This window comes from Leptidea sinapis, chromosome 23 (genome assembly GCF_905404315.1).
Source record: "Leptidea sinapis chromosome 23, ilLepSina1.1, whole genome shotgun sequence".
NCBI classification, from domain to species: Eukaryota; Metazoa; Arthropoda; class Insecta; order Lepidoptera; family Pieridae; genus Leptidea; species Leptidea sinapis.
In genome coordinates, this window is record NC_066287.1 from 10,964,547 (window position 1) to 10,982,530 (window position 17,984).

General features: G+C 33.8%; 1 protein-coding gene across 2 annotated transcripts; it reads right to left on the reverse strand.

The window, feature by feature from the left end:
• Window positions 1–30: 30 nt before the first annotated feature.
• Window positions 31–17,858, reverse strand: LOC126971224 (zinc finger Ran-binding domain-containing protein 2-like). Of its 2 annotated transcripts, XM_050817401.1 has the most exons (8): window positions 17,203–17,858; window positions 16,981–17,121; window positions 13,836–16,736; window positions 13,562–13,691; window positions 13,388–13,475; window positions 13,054–13,134; window positions 11,560–11,715; window positions 31–9,251 (listed from the first exon to the last, which is right to left on the reverse strand). In XM_050817401.1, the coding sequence occupies exons 1-8, from the start codon at window positions 17,467–17,469 to the stop codon at window positions 9,116–9,118; spliced, it is 3,900 nt and encodes a 1,299-aa protein (XP_050673358.1). In that variant the 5' UTR covers window positions 17,470–17,858; the 3' UTR covers window positions 31–9,115. The 2 variants fall into 2 exon arrangements, with proteins under 2 accessions (XP_050673358.1, XP_050673359.1); XM_050817402.1 differs by lacking the exon at window positions 13,836–16,736 and having other exon boundaries at window positions 17,203–17,828.
• Between the last annotated feature and the right edge of the window lie 126 nt (window positions 17,859–17,984).

The following is a 17,984-nucleotide window of genomic DNA, read 5'->3' on the forward strand; positions in this document are numbered from 1 at the left end:
TATGATATATTTTATAAATTAAAGAGCTGGTAATTTTTTAAATGATTTTATTGTATTAGGTAAGTAATTTACCATACAACTAAATTATTTTGTACGCACTAAAACATACCTTTATCTTACTATCAAGAACTTAGAAATAGCTTAAGTCTACATTATATCAAGCTATTTACAAATGGTAAAATAAGATCACATAGGAATTCTGATCAGCATAGATGTTATACGCTAAATAAATTCACTTAAACTTAGTTTAAAGAACAGTTAAATTGGGAGAGATAAAAATCAATGACGTTTTATACAAAGAGAGAAATCACGTCATATAAAAACAAAGCCTAAATATGGAACATGCCACAAATTACACCATACTACTGACCTCCACTATTTACCACTGAACTGGCGCTGTCAAAGTGCTTTTGTGCCTGATTGATATTCGCCATTATGGCGCTGTTGGCCATAGCGAGAGTCTGCGGAACTAAAACTAGTGATGACAACCTTAGCTGAACAAACATCGATAGGAAAATATTTACAAAAAGAAATGTGTACTTTATTTTTAGTAATAAATTATTATTACGTTGATGTCTGAAGTATAAATAACACGGAAGAAGACCGAAATTAAATCAAAATTCAAAAATACTTCAGGGTATTTGTACGCTTCTCTCGCAGCCATTTGTATTATACGTCAAAATTAGTTCTCTGGACGCTCGCGAGTGGCGCTTCAAATAGGCACAAAAACATTGCTGTGAAACATATGGAACAGCCTGTCCAGTGGTATTTATACAGGCCAGTGATAATAAGTTTCAACTGTCAAGTCTATATACATTGCCGCATTTTTATACTTTAGTTGTTCAAAATGTTCTTGGTCAATAAGCAGCAATATAAAACATTTATTCAGTTCAGGGTTAATTCAAACAGTTACAGTTGAAACACGACTAAGGAGAAAAGTGTGCTTACATTGGCTTTATGCACACTTTTGCTGTTCCGCTATCAGATTATTCCGCGAAAGATATGTCCATATGTGTGTATAAAACGACATTGCAAAAAATACAAGATTTTATAGGTACAACAAGAGCGGATATGTAATTAAGAAGGCAGAATAAACAGACATGTGTTATATTAAATGTAAATTTATTAAATGTGAATACCGGACGTATTCAAATTATTAATTTCCGTGAATCTTCGTATTTATGTTTGTACTAATAGCAGTAATTTCTTTTTATGAAAATATTAACAATGGTTTATTTTTAAAGTGATATCCCTCACTTCTGAGATTAATTATACAAATTAAATTTGTAACCCAAATTTAAGAACGATGCGGTACACGAACCCGCGACTTCCGTCCGAGCCAACTGTTCGAGTACGCATGTATCGTAAATTTCAGTATACCTTGTTCAACTTTTAGGTAGTAGCTCCATCTACAGGATCTATTCTACAGTTGATAACCTACTCAACTCCAATTATTGCATATTAGGCAAGTGATTTGAGATGTCGCTCCTTCAAATGTAAACAATTTTTCATTTTAAAAAGTAATTACCCTCACTTCTAGGATAGATTATACCAATTAAATTTGTAAACAAAATTTATGAACGATACTTGACTCGGGTTCCGTCTGAGCGTACTCGAACGGTTGGCTCTGTGGTAAGAACGCTCGGGCGGAACCCGAGAAATCGTGGGTGCGTTCGTTCATAAATTATGGTGAAAATTTTTATTTTTTTATATAAATATTGTACATTCATCATATACACCAATGGATACTGGACTGTTACAGGTAAATAATTTTGTATAGATGTTTATGTTGGTTAATTCCGCAAGTGTAATGCTAATACAAAGTAACTCAACTCAGCCACAAGACAGAGCAATGATGGGATACGGTAATGAAGGAGAGGGGCGTCCCACTCTTGCTTACACTGTCTGCGGGGTACCGATTCGTTCAATTGCGAGTCAGTACTCGTAATAATATTTTACTTTTAAACTTATTAACACTTGTATATTTTGAAACAAATAACGTCGAAACAGCAATGTAACATGATAAATTTGACCAATTATTAGTAGATACTAATTACCTACATATTATATTATAATTCATCAAAAACACATTCTAATTTTGTAGTGAAAAACTTACTTTTTATATTTTAACCACTTACAATTATTTACATATTGTTGAAAGAAATAGGTCACCTCATCTGTCAAAGATGCAATATCATATATCTTACAATCTTGTCTCCTTTCACCAATATGTTTGGACTTACAGGACCTAAAACTGTAACAGCAAAAACTAGTGGAGTTTAAATCTATTATAGTATTTTATATTGAGAACTGCTAACTATATATGAAAAAGCACAGTCAAGTTGTATAAACTATATGCGTGCGTATGGAAAATTAAAGTGCTCTGATTTTCACGAGTTTTGATATTAAATATATGTACGTATAACAAGTACTAATAATAAATTAAATATATCAATGTTTTCACCAATAAGGAACCTTTGCAAATGGCAAACCAAAAGCTACCTGTGAACAGTTAAGAGTGTTAGTACCTATTTTATGTACTTAATCGAAGAACAGATTTTAATATATTGGAGTTTTCACTATATAAGGATTTTCATTAAGATGCCAGTAACTTTCTATATCGATGCTAATACTAGCCATAATGCTGCTTCATCTCAAAGACAGCAATGCTTGCTGAACAGGCAGCAGAGAACAGCATTAAAAAATATAATTTTACATTACTATAAGATTAACAGTTGCAAATATTTTACTCCAAATTCGCTCCGACCAATGACAACCATTTACAAATTATTGAATTTCAATAAAAAAAATTGACTCAATAAAATGTTATTATTTATATACCCTATTGCATGCATACCAACATGTACAACCGCTTCTGCATATTATTAATATAATATAACTGTCACCAAAAGAAACAATGTGTGTGAACAACACAATCCTAGATTATGAGATCCTGGATGCACATTAGATCCCAAGAAGTATTTAAGAGTACCATGGGAGGGTATTGCATTTTAGATCGGAATTGGCTGTTGTAGGTAAGAAAAAACAGTTTTCTACACAATATAAAGAAACATCTAAAGTGATAAAGTATTTGTTAAATTGGAGCCTAAAACCAAACCAAGATTTTAAAAATATTTGAAACATTGACTATCACTTTCAAGAGCAAGCTATTTAATGGGAATACAGATCTCAAGGTATGCCGATGATTTAAACAAGGTCAGTTAACGATAGCCAATAATTTTAAAAATAAACCTAGTTCACTGTTGTATATCATACAAGCCCAATCTAATACAGCTTTGTACAATACTGGCAAAAATTAACCCCCTTATTCATAATAGTCTGCTAACTTAAAGCATTGCTCATTCTCACTCTGTCTTCTTCTATTGACCTAAGTCAGAATGAGAACAAACACTCTTTAGCGGCTTTTTAAAGTACGCGGACCATTATGAATAAGGGGTAAATGTATAATCAAAGTTAAACCAAATTTGATTTATCGTTTGCTTTTCTTTTAGTAATGAATGAATGAGATAACAGGGGAGCAATTTTATTTTTGTTTGCTTTAATATAAAGATAATTAAGTTTTTCCTTTCATAATAGTGGAAAATTCCACGGTGTAGCAATCATAATTCATACTGTCAACTCCGTCACTAGAAACGGAGCAAAGATAGGGTAAATGCATCGTTTTCGTTTGCACCAACTCGCTGTATTGCGAACCGATACTCGTATTTAAGCATTACTCATAATTGACAATAATCAGCTGCACTTTTCGCAACAAAACAATAGACTTGGGACATTATTTGTACTTATCCATTTATCAAAAATATTGCGCCTTTCGTACATATTTAAAATACGACTTAATTTTCATAACACCCAATTAAAACGCAAACATATCTTGACAATCTCGAATCTCCACCGATCTTTTAACTCGAACGGTCGACAATTAAAATCGCCTTCTTGATTTGATAATATCTCTAGATTATACAGACAAATAAAACACGGAATTGATATGACGCATGGTTTACATTCGTAAATGGTGCCATGTCGGAATTTATTTATCGATAACTCTTACCATTACAAAAATGTTATGTTTTTTTTAAAGTGATAACCCTCACTTCTAGGATTAATACACAAATAAAATTTGAAAAACAAAATTTTATGAACGATGCGGGATTCGAACCCACGACCTCCGGCGTTCCGTGCCGGTGCTCTAACCAACTGAGCTAACCGTTCGAGTACCGCCTCGTTATAAAATTCTGAAGCCACAACCAGAGAGTTGAACAAAGCAAACACGGTATTCGAACTGTTAGCTCAGTTGGTTAGAGCACCGGCACGGAACGCCGGAGGTCGTGGGTTCGAATCCCGCATCGTTCATAAAATTTTGTTTTTCAAATTTTATTTGTGCATTAGAAAAATATTGTTTGACTATCATCACTATGAGATTTTTTAAATGACACTAACCTAGCAAACAGAGCACAATCAAACCCCAGAATATACATTATGAACTCAATGGTTTTTTTTATTATCTACAGCATCATACCTTTACAACTGTAGATTTATTCTCCAATGAATAAATTAAAATAACTGCCTAAAGAACCTATACATTTAACCAAGTTTGCTTCATTAGACAAATAAGTTTTGCCATGCTTCTTCTCTTAATTTACATTTACAGCCTTTACCATTTTCCTAATTTTAGTTTTTATTCTTTTAACACTTAATTAACTGCTACTTTACAAAAAGTTATTAATTTCTCAACAAGATATCATATCGTCATAATTAGTAGAAATTTATATAATATAAACACACTACTTTGATACCAATAAATAACGTATTTAACTATCGGCCGTTCGTCTATCTCCGGTTGAGGCCTACTTGAGATAAAAATCGTTGACTTTTCTGTCCCAATAAACTTATCGACGGTAACTCACCTTAGGGGAGCGGGGGGCACGTTGTTACAGGGGTAAGAAGTTACACGCATTTTTTACCGGGATTTTCAACTCTTTGGTAGACGTAAGTGGACTCATTTGTTTCCTTATAACATCGTGCGTTGCAAAAAAACAATCAGTGACCCGCCGAGCGGCAAACTGTTAGGTTGTGTGCACGTGTCTCGATTTCCATCAAGTACGTAACAAAATCTTTTACGAAATTTTTGATTCCTGCCGTCTATATTTGTTATTCTCTAAATTCTTTTCACCTCGAACGTTCATAATGTATCGAGTTTTAATTTGTAATAGCGTTTTATTCTGCTATTGATATCCATTAATGGCGGCTTTAATTTTAATTAAAAAACACACCATGGGGCAGGTTGTTACAATTTTTCGGGGTAGGTTGTTACATGTAACAACTTGCCTCAGACCTTGTATTACCGTTCATCTCATTGACTATCATTTAGAAATTACTACGCTGTACTTAAAAATTAGAATAAATGGAAAGAAATTGAAGCTTTCGTTCCGACGGGCGCATTCTTGCTTTTTAAAACAATGGTTCATCTTTCAATTATTTTTTAAATTCTAAATACTCATTGTTTTTTTTTTAGAATGAGAAACTATAAAAGAAAAACGGAAAGAGGTACAACTAGTCAAGAAGTTTATGAATCTGCTGCGGCAGAAGTACTGCAGAATAAAACGAGCATTCGTAAAGCAAGCAAAATGTTTAATTTGTGTCCGATGTCCTTATCCAGGTATGTCAGAAAAAACAAAAACAACGAATCTTGTTCATTGGGTTACGTTAAACCTAAATTGGTATTCTCACAAGAAGCCGAACATAAATTAGCTTCTTATCTAATCAAAAGTTCAGAAATATATTTTGGTTTACTACCAACTGAAGTCCGAAAACTAGCTTATCAATGTGCAGTAAAACTCGAATTAAAAAATATTCCCCCCAGTTGGATCCAAAATAATATGGCTGGGCCGGACTGGTTTAAAAGTTTTATGCACAGAAATCCTCAACTATCTCTGAGAACACCAGAAGCTACATCTTTGAGTAGAGCAACGTCATTCAACAGAACCAACGTTAAAGACTTTTTTGACAAACTGCAATTGTTATTCCAAAAATATGAATTCACTGCTTCGCGCATATGGAACGTTGATGAAACAGGTGTCACAACGGTACAGAAGCCTAAAAAAATAGTTGCTGCTCGTGGTCAAAAACAGGTCGGTGCGATCACATCTGCAGAAAGAGGAGTACTTGTAACGCTCACATGTGCCATAAATGCTGCTGGAAATTCAGTCCCGCCGATGTTCGTTTTTCCCAGAATGAGATACACTGATCTATTTCTTCGTGCTGGACCATCAGAAGCGATAGGAGCAGGCAATTCTTCAGGATGGATGACAGAAGTAGAATTTTTAAAATTCTTGGATCATTTCATTCAACATGTCAAACCTTCCATTGAACAGCCCGTCCTCCTCCTGCTGGATAACCACAACTCACATGTAAATTTTCACGTCGTGGAGAAAGCCAAAGTAAACAACATAATCATGCTGTCGTTTCCCCCGCACTGCTCTCACAATTTACAACCATTAGATGTAGGCGTTTATGGCCCATTTAAAAACCACCTTAATCGAGCCCAGACGGCCTGGATGTATAATCATCCAGGAAAAACAATGACGATTCATGATCTCCCAGGCGTGGTGAAAGATTCACTGCCATTGGCCCTAAATCCTGTAAATATCATGAGCGGATTTCGATCAACCGGGATATGGCCTTTTAATCCTGATATCTTTCAAGACAGTGATTATGCACCTTCTTATGTCACTGATCGCCCCAATCCAGAAACGAATCATCCCACTGCCTCGCAGAACACCTCCAATTTGACACTGGACCTGGAAAATCCGGAATTGCTAGATTCTGCGCCTCAACTGAACATAAGCACAAATGAAATCATACAGGCAATCGAAACAGCAACCAATCTATTACCTGACACTATTAACAATATTACTGTTTCACCTTCTCCAAATCCAGCTTGTTCGCAAGATATAGAATGTTTAACAACATTACCGAGTGCAGATTCGTCAAGTTTTAAAAATAAAATTGAATTAGCGATACCAGGTTCATCTGGTATACAAAGTACATTTGAAAATTTTTCGCCTTCAAAGATAAGATCCTTTCCCAAGGCAGAGGCTCGAAAACAATCCAACCATAACCGTCGTAAACGTAAATCCGCTGTATTAACCGACACACCTGAAAAAGACTCATTACAAAAGGAGTATGAAGAAAAACTGGCCAAGACCAAAAAAGCGTGCGACCAAAATAAAGGAAAAGGTAAAGGAAAAGGGAAATCTGCGAAAACGAGTAAAGTAGGAAAAGAAAAGGTGAAGAAAAAAATTTTGGTTTCTGATTCAGATTCTGATACTGAAGAATGGTTTTGTTTAGTGTGTAGCGAAAGTTACAGTACTTCTAAAAAAGAAGATTGGGTAGAATGTTTAGAATGCAAAATGTGGGCCCATGTCAAATGTGTAACAGGAAACGTTCAATTATTCATTTGTATTAATTGTAATTCTGATGAAGACTAATGTAATATAAATATGTGATATTGTTACCTACAATAAAGGTGAAGGTTGACCTTGAGGTCGCCTTTATTGCTTGCCTGGTGCAACTGTTACTCGTGATATGCTGTCGACTGTTTATACAGTATTGTATACGTAACTATAAATTTTATTGCAATATAAGTGTATTGAAAATGTTAGATTTTAGTTTAACTGAAGTGCCAAGTTAAAAAAGTATAAATAATTTATTACATGTTGGTATTTACTGACGAAATTTTCTAATTCAGTAATGAAAATGTGTTTTATATAAGATTTAAGAAAGTTCCTGCCAAAGTTATGTGATTATTACTGTTAAAAAGTTGGAAAATTACGATATAGATAGTATAATTGCTCATAAATGTTATAAGACTGTTCAAAATAGTCTCTTTTATTCATAACGTTTTGAAACAATAAAAAATAAATGATTTATTATTGTTCATTTTGTTTATTTACCTACTGTAACATCGTGCCCCGAAGCTGTAACAACTAGCCCCAAGTCAGGGGTAAGTTGTTATAATCGACTTATTTCATTAATTCTCTATTACGGGAAAAATTACGTAAACTTTAATATTTTTCCAATGCTATTCTACTAGCTGAATAGACACACTAATGGTAAAAGCAATCAAATGTATACATTATTTGATAGCTTTTGTGATATTAATAATTATCTAAAAATTGTAACAACGTGCCCCCCGCTCCCCTACATGCTTTCTGTCAATGGGAGGACGTATAGCTCACCAGAGATACATTTTCTATGGAAATTTCAATTCACGCGTCCCAATATAAGGCGATACGAATGACTTATCGGGTATATTGGGACAGCTTCAGATTATTGACAGCTAATTAATGACAGTAGAAGGTAGTAATTTATCTCTATCTGTAGATAGTATATTGGGAACGGCCGTAAAACCAAAAGAAATCCAGAAAAATTCTCAAACAGCTTGTTATAACAAACTAGACAAGGAACTAAACATTATAATTCAATACCAAATTAATAAATTTTATAAGTTATAAGGTAATTGTTTATCACAAAAACAAAATGCCTGTTTACTGATATTTAAATCGGTATTAACACTTAAATGAAAATGTTCGACATCTTTTAGAAAAATTTCTATCAGAAACTATAAAATAAAAGAACAGCTGTGCTTAAATACTGCAAGTAGTCAGATTTTACAATTTTGAAGAGGCAAGAAATATCTTCATCAAATTCATTGTAAACAATTTGTTATGTTTTTAAAGTGATATCCTCAATTCTAGGATCAATACACAAATAAAATTTGAAAACAAAATTTTATGAACAATGTGGTACTCGAACCCACGACCTCTCGCGTTTCGTGCGAGTGCTCTTCCAACTGAGGTAACCGTTCGAGTGACGTATCGTCATAAAATAAAAGTTGAACAAAGCATACAAGATTTTATTTTCAAATATTATTTGTAAATTCATTATTTAATCTGAGATATTGTTTTGGCATAAGTATATCTGCATTGGCTTTGAGAATTTTTCAACAATTCCTGAGCTGTTCTTCGGACCTGTATAAATGTCTGTTGTAGATAAAGCTAAGTTGTATACAATATTATTAATTATACCTAGTTAATTAACGATGTCGACCCCGCGCGCTGTAGTGGTTACCAGAACCGTCTCGACTGTACCGTCTCTCCTTCTTCTCGCGGCTGCCGCGGGACCTGTCCCGTCGGTCACGCTCGCGAGATCGTTCTTTGTCACGTGATGATCTGAAAGAAATAACGTGGATTGGTATAGGATATTATGATACAAGTGAGCTAAGTTGCTCATTATATACGAGGATGTGGGTTGTAGCAAGTTGTTCACGAGTTTCATACGCACTTTTTCAACACACTTGCGTGGAAAACATGTTGTGCATAAATCATTCAAACGAAATATGAAAATTATGAAAAATGGCGCGCTAGTTTTTTTTGCACACGAAAATTTTAAGGTGATTGATACAGCCAACTTCAATATTATAATTTTCGTGATAAAATGCATATATTTAATAGCAAATTATTGTGAATTATAAATAATTTGATTATAATAGTTTTTTCGTCTTTATTAGGGACTCTTTTTTTTATTCTTATATTAATAGATTTTCAGCGGCTTACTGACTGTATTACCCGTTTTAATTGAAAATGCACTGTTTTTTCCCATATAATTTGCAGTTACTGACACTTAAATTTGTAGAGATAATTCTATTATGCACGACCACGATTTAAATAGAACGTCACGCGCTTTTTTTAAATAACAATAAGGGACGAGACGAGCAGGACGTTCAGCTGATGGTAATAGATACAGCCTGCCCATTTCAATGCAGTGCGGCTCAGGATTCTTAAAAACCATCTTAAGACACTTAAGACATCAGATGTTAAGTCTCATTTGTAAGCCAGTAATTTCACTAGCTATGGCGCCCTTCAGGCCGAAACATAGTAGTGCTTCCACATTACTGCTTCACGGCAGAAACTTAAAAAGAATGGAGTGTCGTATTTCAGGTAAGTGCCCCTTTAAATTAAAACTTTGTAGCTAACTTGTGTTTAAAAATTTTGCGAAATAATTTCATTTCAATTGCTAAAACAAAATGATCTTGACTCGTGTTCGCGTCCGTCTCGCGTGACGTAGTATTACTACTTACTCCTAATAAGCGTATACAATAGACTTTAAACATTACTGCCCCGAAGTATGGTGTTAATTTAAATGAATGTTTTAATCTTATTTGTATAAGTTAATGTATATTTTGATCCCCCTCCCCCCTTACATATGACGTAATTTATAGAGGGCCTTACATTGCTACACACTGTAGCAATGCTCCGGATATTGACCAATTTGTGCAGCAATGGCTAATAGCTATTTACCCTCATTTGGCACACCAAATAAGGGCAATTGGTATCTCATTCTGAATAATGATCACCAATATATTTATTTATTTATTTATTATATACGGGCGAACCCTTTTTACAATATTAAAACTATGAAACTGATACAATATTTACTTAACTAACAAATAATAATATTTAACTAACTAATCAACACATCTTAATTTCTAATTATAAATAAACATGGTTTTAGTGTGTCTTGCCACAGATAGTAAACTAGTATTATATAAATCAATCCAGTTTATCTGGTTGTTAGTAGCTTCGCTGAGCCTAAAAATAGGAGAGTGATGATACACACCTGTTTTCAACAATTGAGTAGAAAAGTAAGTGTCAATCTTTCTCAAGATTCTACTAGGAACAGAAAAATTTAATAAAGCTAAAAGTTGACTACAATCAATATTACTTGATAAAATTTTAAATGTAAAAATATAATCACATCTCAGCCGAGCCGAATAAAGAGTGGGTATATTCATGACTCGGTGCATAAAACCATAATCGTGATTAGAGTACGACATAGGAGATCCAATTCGATAAGCCACATATCTCAAGTAAACATGATTCAGCCTTTCGAGCATATCAACCTGATATTTTAAGTAAGGATTCCAAATTACTGAACCATACATTAAGTTGGGATATATAAATGAATAATAAAGCACTCTAAAACTAGCTAAACTATTTAAAAAAAACAGCAGTTAAAATAGACAGATAAAAAAAATTATGACAATACATGTATTGGTAACAGTTGTCCGACAAGGACTATTGTTACAGATACATATAAAATATTTCTTTAAAGGAAGTGAACTGTTTAAATATAAATTATCGTATATTGGATGCATCAACCTTAAGAGCTTGAATTCAGTATTTGTGTAAGGATGTTTCATTAACGTGACGGTCGTGATAACTGTCATAATTAGTAATCATATACAACAAATACATTGATTTATTAACTATAACAGATCGACCAGGCACAATACGCAGCAACCCGTTCACGAGTTGACGCATGGACCAGCCATCGCTCCTTCCGCACGTATTTGAAGGAAGGAGGCGACACGGAACACGACGCTGCCGCAACTAATGAGATTATTTTTCGCAATGTCAAAAGATAAAGGGAGCCATGTTGTAGATTGTGTCTAAGTGTAACAATTTATTGCTTTTCTACCTGTTTTCTCCAGCAGATCGACTATCCCTCGATCTGCGTCTGGTGGGAGCGCTAGAAGACCGGGATCGCGGCGATCTCGACCTCGTGCCAGATTTGCGACTTTTTGGTGACTCGTGCGGCGACTCTCGCTCGCTATTTAAGTTGAAATCGTCGAACCTGTGCAACAAATTAAGATATCATATTTCTATCTATTATATATAGCTAGCAATGACTACTAAAAACATAGAAAAAACATTATAAAACAATTTAAACTACAAAAAGCTTATTCGAAGTGGTCTCCATTGGCTGCAATACAGTCTTTTAAACGTTGGGGCCAGTTTTCAATAAAAGTACACACTCTGTCCATGAAAAAGTTCTTCACTACCAATCGTACAGATTGTTTTAGGGACTCCAAATTATCATGGCGTTTATTAGAGCAAGCCGTACTCTCTAAAACTGACCATAATCCAGCGGATTAAGACTTCGCTTTACAAATCGCATAAACACTTAATATATATATATATACATATATCTTTTTTAAGGATGAAGGCACATGATGTAAAGTGATCACCATCGCCCACATTCTCTTGCAACACCAGAGGAATCAAAGGAGCGTTGTCGGCCTTATAGACATGTGTACCCGCTTATTTTGAAGGTGCACATGTAGTATCGTCACTAATCAGATGATCAGATTCGATACCGCCAAAGAATTATACGAGGTAGCAGACTATATTCGAGTTTTAGCAATTCTGTACAGTTATAGTAATGGATGTGAAACAGATAATCAAACAGCGATATAATATTAAAGTCATAGAAACATAGTCTGTGAGATTTGTCAAAAGTCCTAAAGAACATGTCCAGCAGAAAACAGTTTTATGGTTTATATCTTAAATTGTGCAATTTTAACCTTTGTCAACTCTTTTTTAAAGTCAGGCAATTCTTTACCTACAAAAATGGCAATAAGTAATGGAAGAACTTGGACAGATAATAGAACTGTAATAAAATATTTAATCCCAGAAGGAAGGGATATCATTTAAAAATAACAAAATTGTTTAAATTTTGAAGGAGTGACATCACAATTTCCTAATATACAATCATTGGGGTTGAGCAGATTATCAACTGCAAAGTAGGTCATGTAGATGGAGCCACAACCCAAAAATATATAAACATACATACAAACATACTAAGATTTACAAATGGTTGGCTTAGTTGGACGAGAACTGAGACATAGCCCGAAAGGCGAAAATCCAAATTCCACATCATCCATAAAGCTTTGTACAAATCAAATTTGTACATATTTTAACCCGAGAATTGTTTTAATAAAATATATAGGTAGAAGGTTAACAAAATTTTACTTATACATTAATTTAGAGAGAGAAATTTGACTGTAATACTTTGTAATAAGAAAATATCATAAAGTTCATCAAATATAATTTTCAGCAATAAAAAATTTATAGAAAAAAAAAACTTTTTCATCTATGTTCAATCTTAACTTTTGTTTGAAATAAAACTTACTTGTTTTTGGGAGTGTTAGTTGAGCTATGACTAGAACTAGAACTCGATGAAGAACTTGAAGATGATGACGAACTCCTTGATCTGTAATAAATCACATTATATTTGAAACCATTGTTATCAAGTGCCCATTATTTTCTATAATTTATATTCATATTCAAATATTTTTATTCAAAATACCCTATTTTGATATCACTTATTGAAAGTCAAAAACCACCACTCAAACGAAAGAGTATGCCTCAGACCTGAGAAGAATGGGCGCCAGAAACATGACAGGTTTCTTTTTTCTTTCTTATAAAAAATATGGTTACAATGTGAAATGTATAGTTATACATACCTCCTTCCGTCTTCAGGAGATTTTTTAACATTGTCAACAGATGTTTCATTTTTATTTTCCATCTCATCTTCCTTTTTTTCACCATTGTCTATAAACATTACATAAAACCTTAATTTATATAACACAGCCTTTCTTCTCTATCAAGAAAAAATTGAGATAAAAAATTTTACATACCATTATTTTCTGCTTTTTCCTCATCACTACCCCACAAATCATACTTAGATAAATCTCCATCATCACCAGATTCTTCTTCATCATCCTCATCTCCTGCTTTAACACCATCTTGAGATACTGATGCAACAGACTAAAACAATACATAATAGATATCACTACATTACAAGGGACAATATTATGTTGTGTTGTAATCATTTTTCCTTTCATTTATTTAAAAAAGTATTTTTATATTTTAAAAAATCATGCAAAATTACAATCACTTTGATATACAAACCTTTTTTCGTTTTCGTCTTACTTCAGACAAGTTCTTAACCTTCTCTGGCTGTTTCACTGTAAGTTTTAGCCTATTCAATATTACTGGTTTTGGCAGAGCAAAACTTTTAAAGCTTCCAATGACGGGTGCATTTTCATTTAAATGAGGAAGTTGTGTTTTTGCCTCATTAGAGATAGTATTTAGCTTTAGGTTCAGTTTGGGAGGTATAACAACGGGACCTGGATCAAATATATCACCAATAAAAGGTGTGTCTCCTGAATTGCCATCTAGCCTTTGTAATTCTCTCTCAATACTTTCATGTTGTATAGATTCCAACTCCCATTCATCATTTGTCAGGTTTATGGTTTCTAATTTATTATCTGCTTGTGAAGTGTTTCCTGGAGAGTTTGATTCCTCTTGTGTTGACACATTCTGTGTCACATTATTTTGTGGTTGAGTCATCTGCTGCAAGTTTTGAAGAGCTAACAGTAGAGTATTAGTGTTAATACTAGAAAGTATACTGGACAAGTCTATTTGTGGCAGTAGATTTGGTTGCTCATTTACTTGTTCAATATTTATATCACATATCTTCCCGACAGCTTCTTTTTCTAAAGAAACTTCACTTGCGTCATCAAAAGATTGCTTTTGCAAATTTGATTCAGTAATACTGGCTTCTTCAAATATAGGTTTAATGAGGTTTGATTTTATTGTAATTGATTCCAGAACCTTCACTCTCTTTGATGGACTTATATTTCTAGTATTATTAATTTGTGCCACTTGAGGTTCTTCAGTCCTTTCATTCTCATTTATAAATTTGTTAGGATTTGAATCAGATTTAATACTTTGAAGAATATCATTTTTTACTGGTGATTGTATTATTTGTGTATTACTATGGTTAAGAGAATTGTAAGACATTTCATTATTAACACAGCCACTATCTATGTTAGAATTGTCACTACCTTGCAAGTCTTTAAGTAAGTCTAAAATTTTGTCACTGTTCTCTTGGACAGAGTTTAGTGTATCTATATTTGTACTTCTATATAGAATATTTGATGTAGGACTCTCATTATTAGTCTGCCCTAAACTTGATAGGGGAGTGTCTATTTTATTAACTAATGTTTCAGCTGTATCACTGTCCTTATAAAGATCATCATCATCATCATTCCATTTTTCTTCATACATTTTCCTAACATTATCAAATCTTTCCAAATCATTTGGTTTCTCTGGACTCTGCTCACAATTTGTATTAAAGATGTCCATTATATTCTTACTCTTAGTAAAATTAGATTGAACAATATCAAAAACACATGAGCTATTATCAACTCTCTCATTATTTGGTGTTGATCCTATGGGATTACCAAATGCCACATAACTTTCAACTGTTGTAGAATTATCCATTTTCTGAACAAAACTGTCAGCTTTTTTCTTATGGTTTGCTTTTTCGGAATAATAAACAGAAGGGTTAGGATTCACCCGAGTTAATTTGGTTGGTGAATTTTGACTATTCAGTGTATTTCCATTTCCCTTAGCCCAAAATCCTTTGCGCTTAACATTGTTCTTGAAGTCTTGATAATGCTTTTTAGCAGTTGCTGCCATCATTGTAGGAACATATTCAGAGGAAACTCCCTCACCTTCTGTTAAATTAGTATCCTGATGTCTCATATTCATGTTACGGAAATGAGGAGTATATATATTACCAGTAGCCAAAGGTGATTGTTGTTTTGTACTTTGAGTGGTATAACCTTTAATGAGGTTTGGTACAAAATTACAATCTTTACTTGTGGTTGAAGATGTTTGTTTTTTGCACGTTCTTTTAGGAATTCTATTGTTTCCAAAGACTCTTGATCTAAAGTCAACATCTTCACTGTTATAAGACAAAGAGTCAGAATCACTATCAGCAGCTGATAGTTTAGAATTATGATGCTTTTGTTGCTCATTTTGGGAAGACTTTTCATTAGTTTCAAGATTTTCTATGTCGGATTGTGAATAATTTGAGTCACAACTGTCCCGGGAACTAGAGTGAGATCTATTATGGGTGGAAGAAGACTGGCTTCTAGGTAAATCTTTATCATCTGAAGTATTAAGCGGAACAGTGACATTTTTAGATATATTATCAAATTTATCTAGCAGCATGGTGTCTGTACTTTCACTTCTTTCAAGTAAAAATGGCAATGATTTATTGTTTGATTGAAAAGTTACAGGAATATCATCATCACTGTCAGAAATAATGGGTATTTCATCTGGATTTGGAAGTTTTTGAGCCACTTTACTTGATTTTTCCACATGGTTGCATAATTGTCTTTCTGTCTCTTGAGCTGGTAAAGAATGAGAGTCAACTAAACACCCTGTAGTTAAGAGTCTTTGTCTCCAAGCAAATAATGTTTTAAAATCAGGTGCTGGTTTATCATACAAACTTTCAAACTTTGATGTGCTAATTTTACAGTTATTGTACACAATAGCAAATGCCGCAGCCCTAACCCTTTCTTCAACTGTATATTTAACTTCAAAAACTTCAGATGGAGTGGGACCCGTAAACTTGAATACAACATCATTGTTTGTAGAAGAAACTCTGTTTTCCATTACAGGATTAGTCATTTTTACACTTCCATCATGACTTGATGAACCAGACTGTTCTTTATCTCCAGAACTTGAGTAGCGTTTACGCTGATACCTGTTACTTTTAGGTACCATTTGAAAAACATTTTGAGAATAAAAGTTTTGATTATGTGTAGTTGTTCTATTGTTTGTCAGCTTAGTAATGGATGGCACTTCACAGACGGAACCATCACTGAGACTTCCGCTGAAAATATCTTTTTCTCTTTTCTTCTGAGGCGTAATTGTTGTAAGTACTGGCAAATTTGTCTCCATCATCGGCATTGTTGGTGGAAAACTTTTGTTAACAGGTCCTTCAGTGATGCCAACCTGAAGGCAGGAAAAATTATCTCCACTTTAATAATGATGTGCTTCAAAATATATTTCATATAAATAACATCAATTCTTCTGAGCTTCAAAAATCCTTTACTTGCAGTGCAATTGAATTGAGGGAAAAAATTGCGAATTCTGTCTGACATTAGGTATACATTTTTAACAGATATACCTATGGCCTATTATTAAATAAAGTTATTAAACTTTTAAATATTTTTTGTTAAGTATATATAATACATACCGCGTCTCCAGCTTCAGCTTTGCGTTTACGTTTTCTCCTGCCAAACTCATCGTATTCATCATCAGAAGATGCTTCTCTTTTGCGATATTCTACAACTCCGCGTTCATTGTACCCACCGCCATAGCCAGTACGAGCTTCGACCTGCAACAAAATATACATTTTGTGAACTAAACACAAGCGTTTGACGAATATTTGAATAAAAACTCACATAAAATTACATACTTCACCAAATTTCGGTGCATTACAAACATTACACGTTTGTCGCCGGGCCCAATTGACATTTGCACACTTATTGCACTGCCAATCGTCGGCATTGAACAAGCCGCGCGATTTTTCTGCAGCTGACTTTCCAATTTCAGTTCCTAACTTCTTTTGAAATGGTTTTCCTGCATTTGGTCGTTCTTTATTACACCGGTAGCAAGACAATCGTCGAGCAAAATTTATATTGCCGCAATTCGGATCACTGCAAATCCAATCGCCGTCGTTCATTTTGTTTTGTGTAAATCCTCCATTTAAACGTAAACTAGTCTTTTCTAGCGACTATAATTGAAATAAGTGCCTTTGCGGACTGCTAATTGTCTCAAAACACAATAATATATTATAGTCACAATATTTTGATGCATTAAAAGTACAATTCCCGAATTTAACAAACCAAGCTCACTTTCACGAAATTACAACGTTCAAGAAACAAGCTTTGTGCCAGCCATCATGCCATTTGCCATGACATAAAGCCAGAAATTTTTTATTTCCGTCACTACTCACTTTACACAGTACACACTACACCCTAGAGTCTAGAGTCTACTCTCTACGACGGACACGGTAACACACGCTCGGGCAAATCTCACTGAGGTACCTAGATATATCACAATCACACACTTAAATTCTGTCATAGACTTTTTTTTTGGTTCTGTTCGTCAATGTGTCATAGACAAGAATTCATTACAATATTTTTTTCTGATTATTGTAATTTATCAAATGTAAATGTATGATAATTATTATACTTT

Coding starts and splice junctions, on each gene's coding strand:
- LOC126971224 (XM_050817401.1), bottom strand. CDS start 17,469: ATGAACGACGGCGATTGGATTTGCAGTGATCCGAATTGCGGCAATATA. Junction 17,122..17,202: donor ATGCACCGAAATTTGGTGAA/GTATGTAATTTT, acceptor ATTTTGTTGCAG/GTCGAAGCTCGTACTGGCTA. Junction 16,737..16,980: donor AAGCTGAAGCTGGAGACGCG/GTATGTATTATA, acceptor TCCTGCCTTCAG/GTTGGCATCACTGAAGGACC.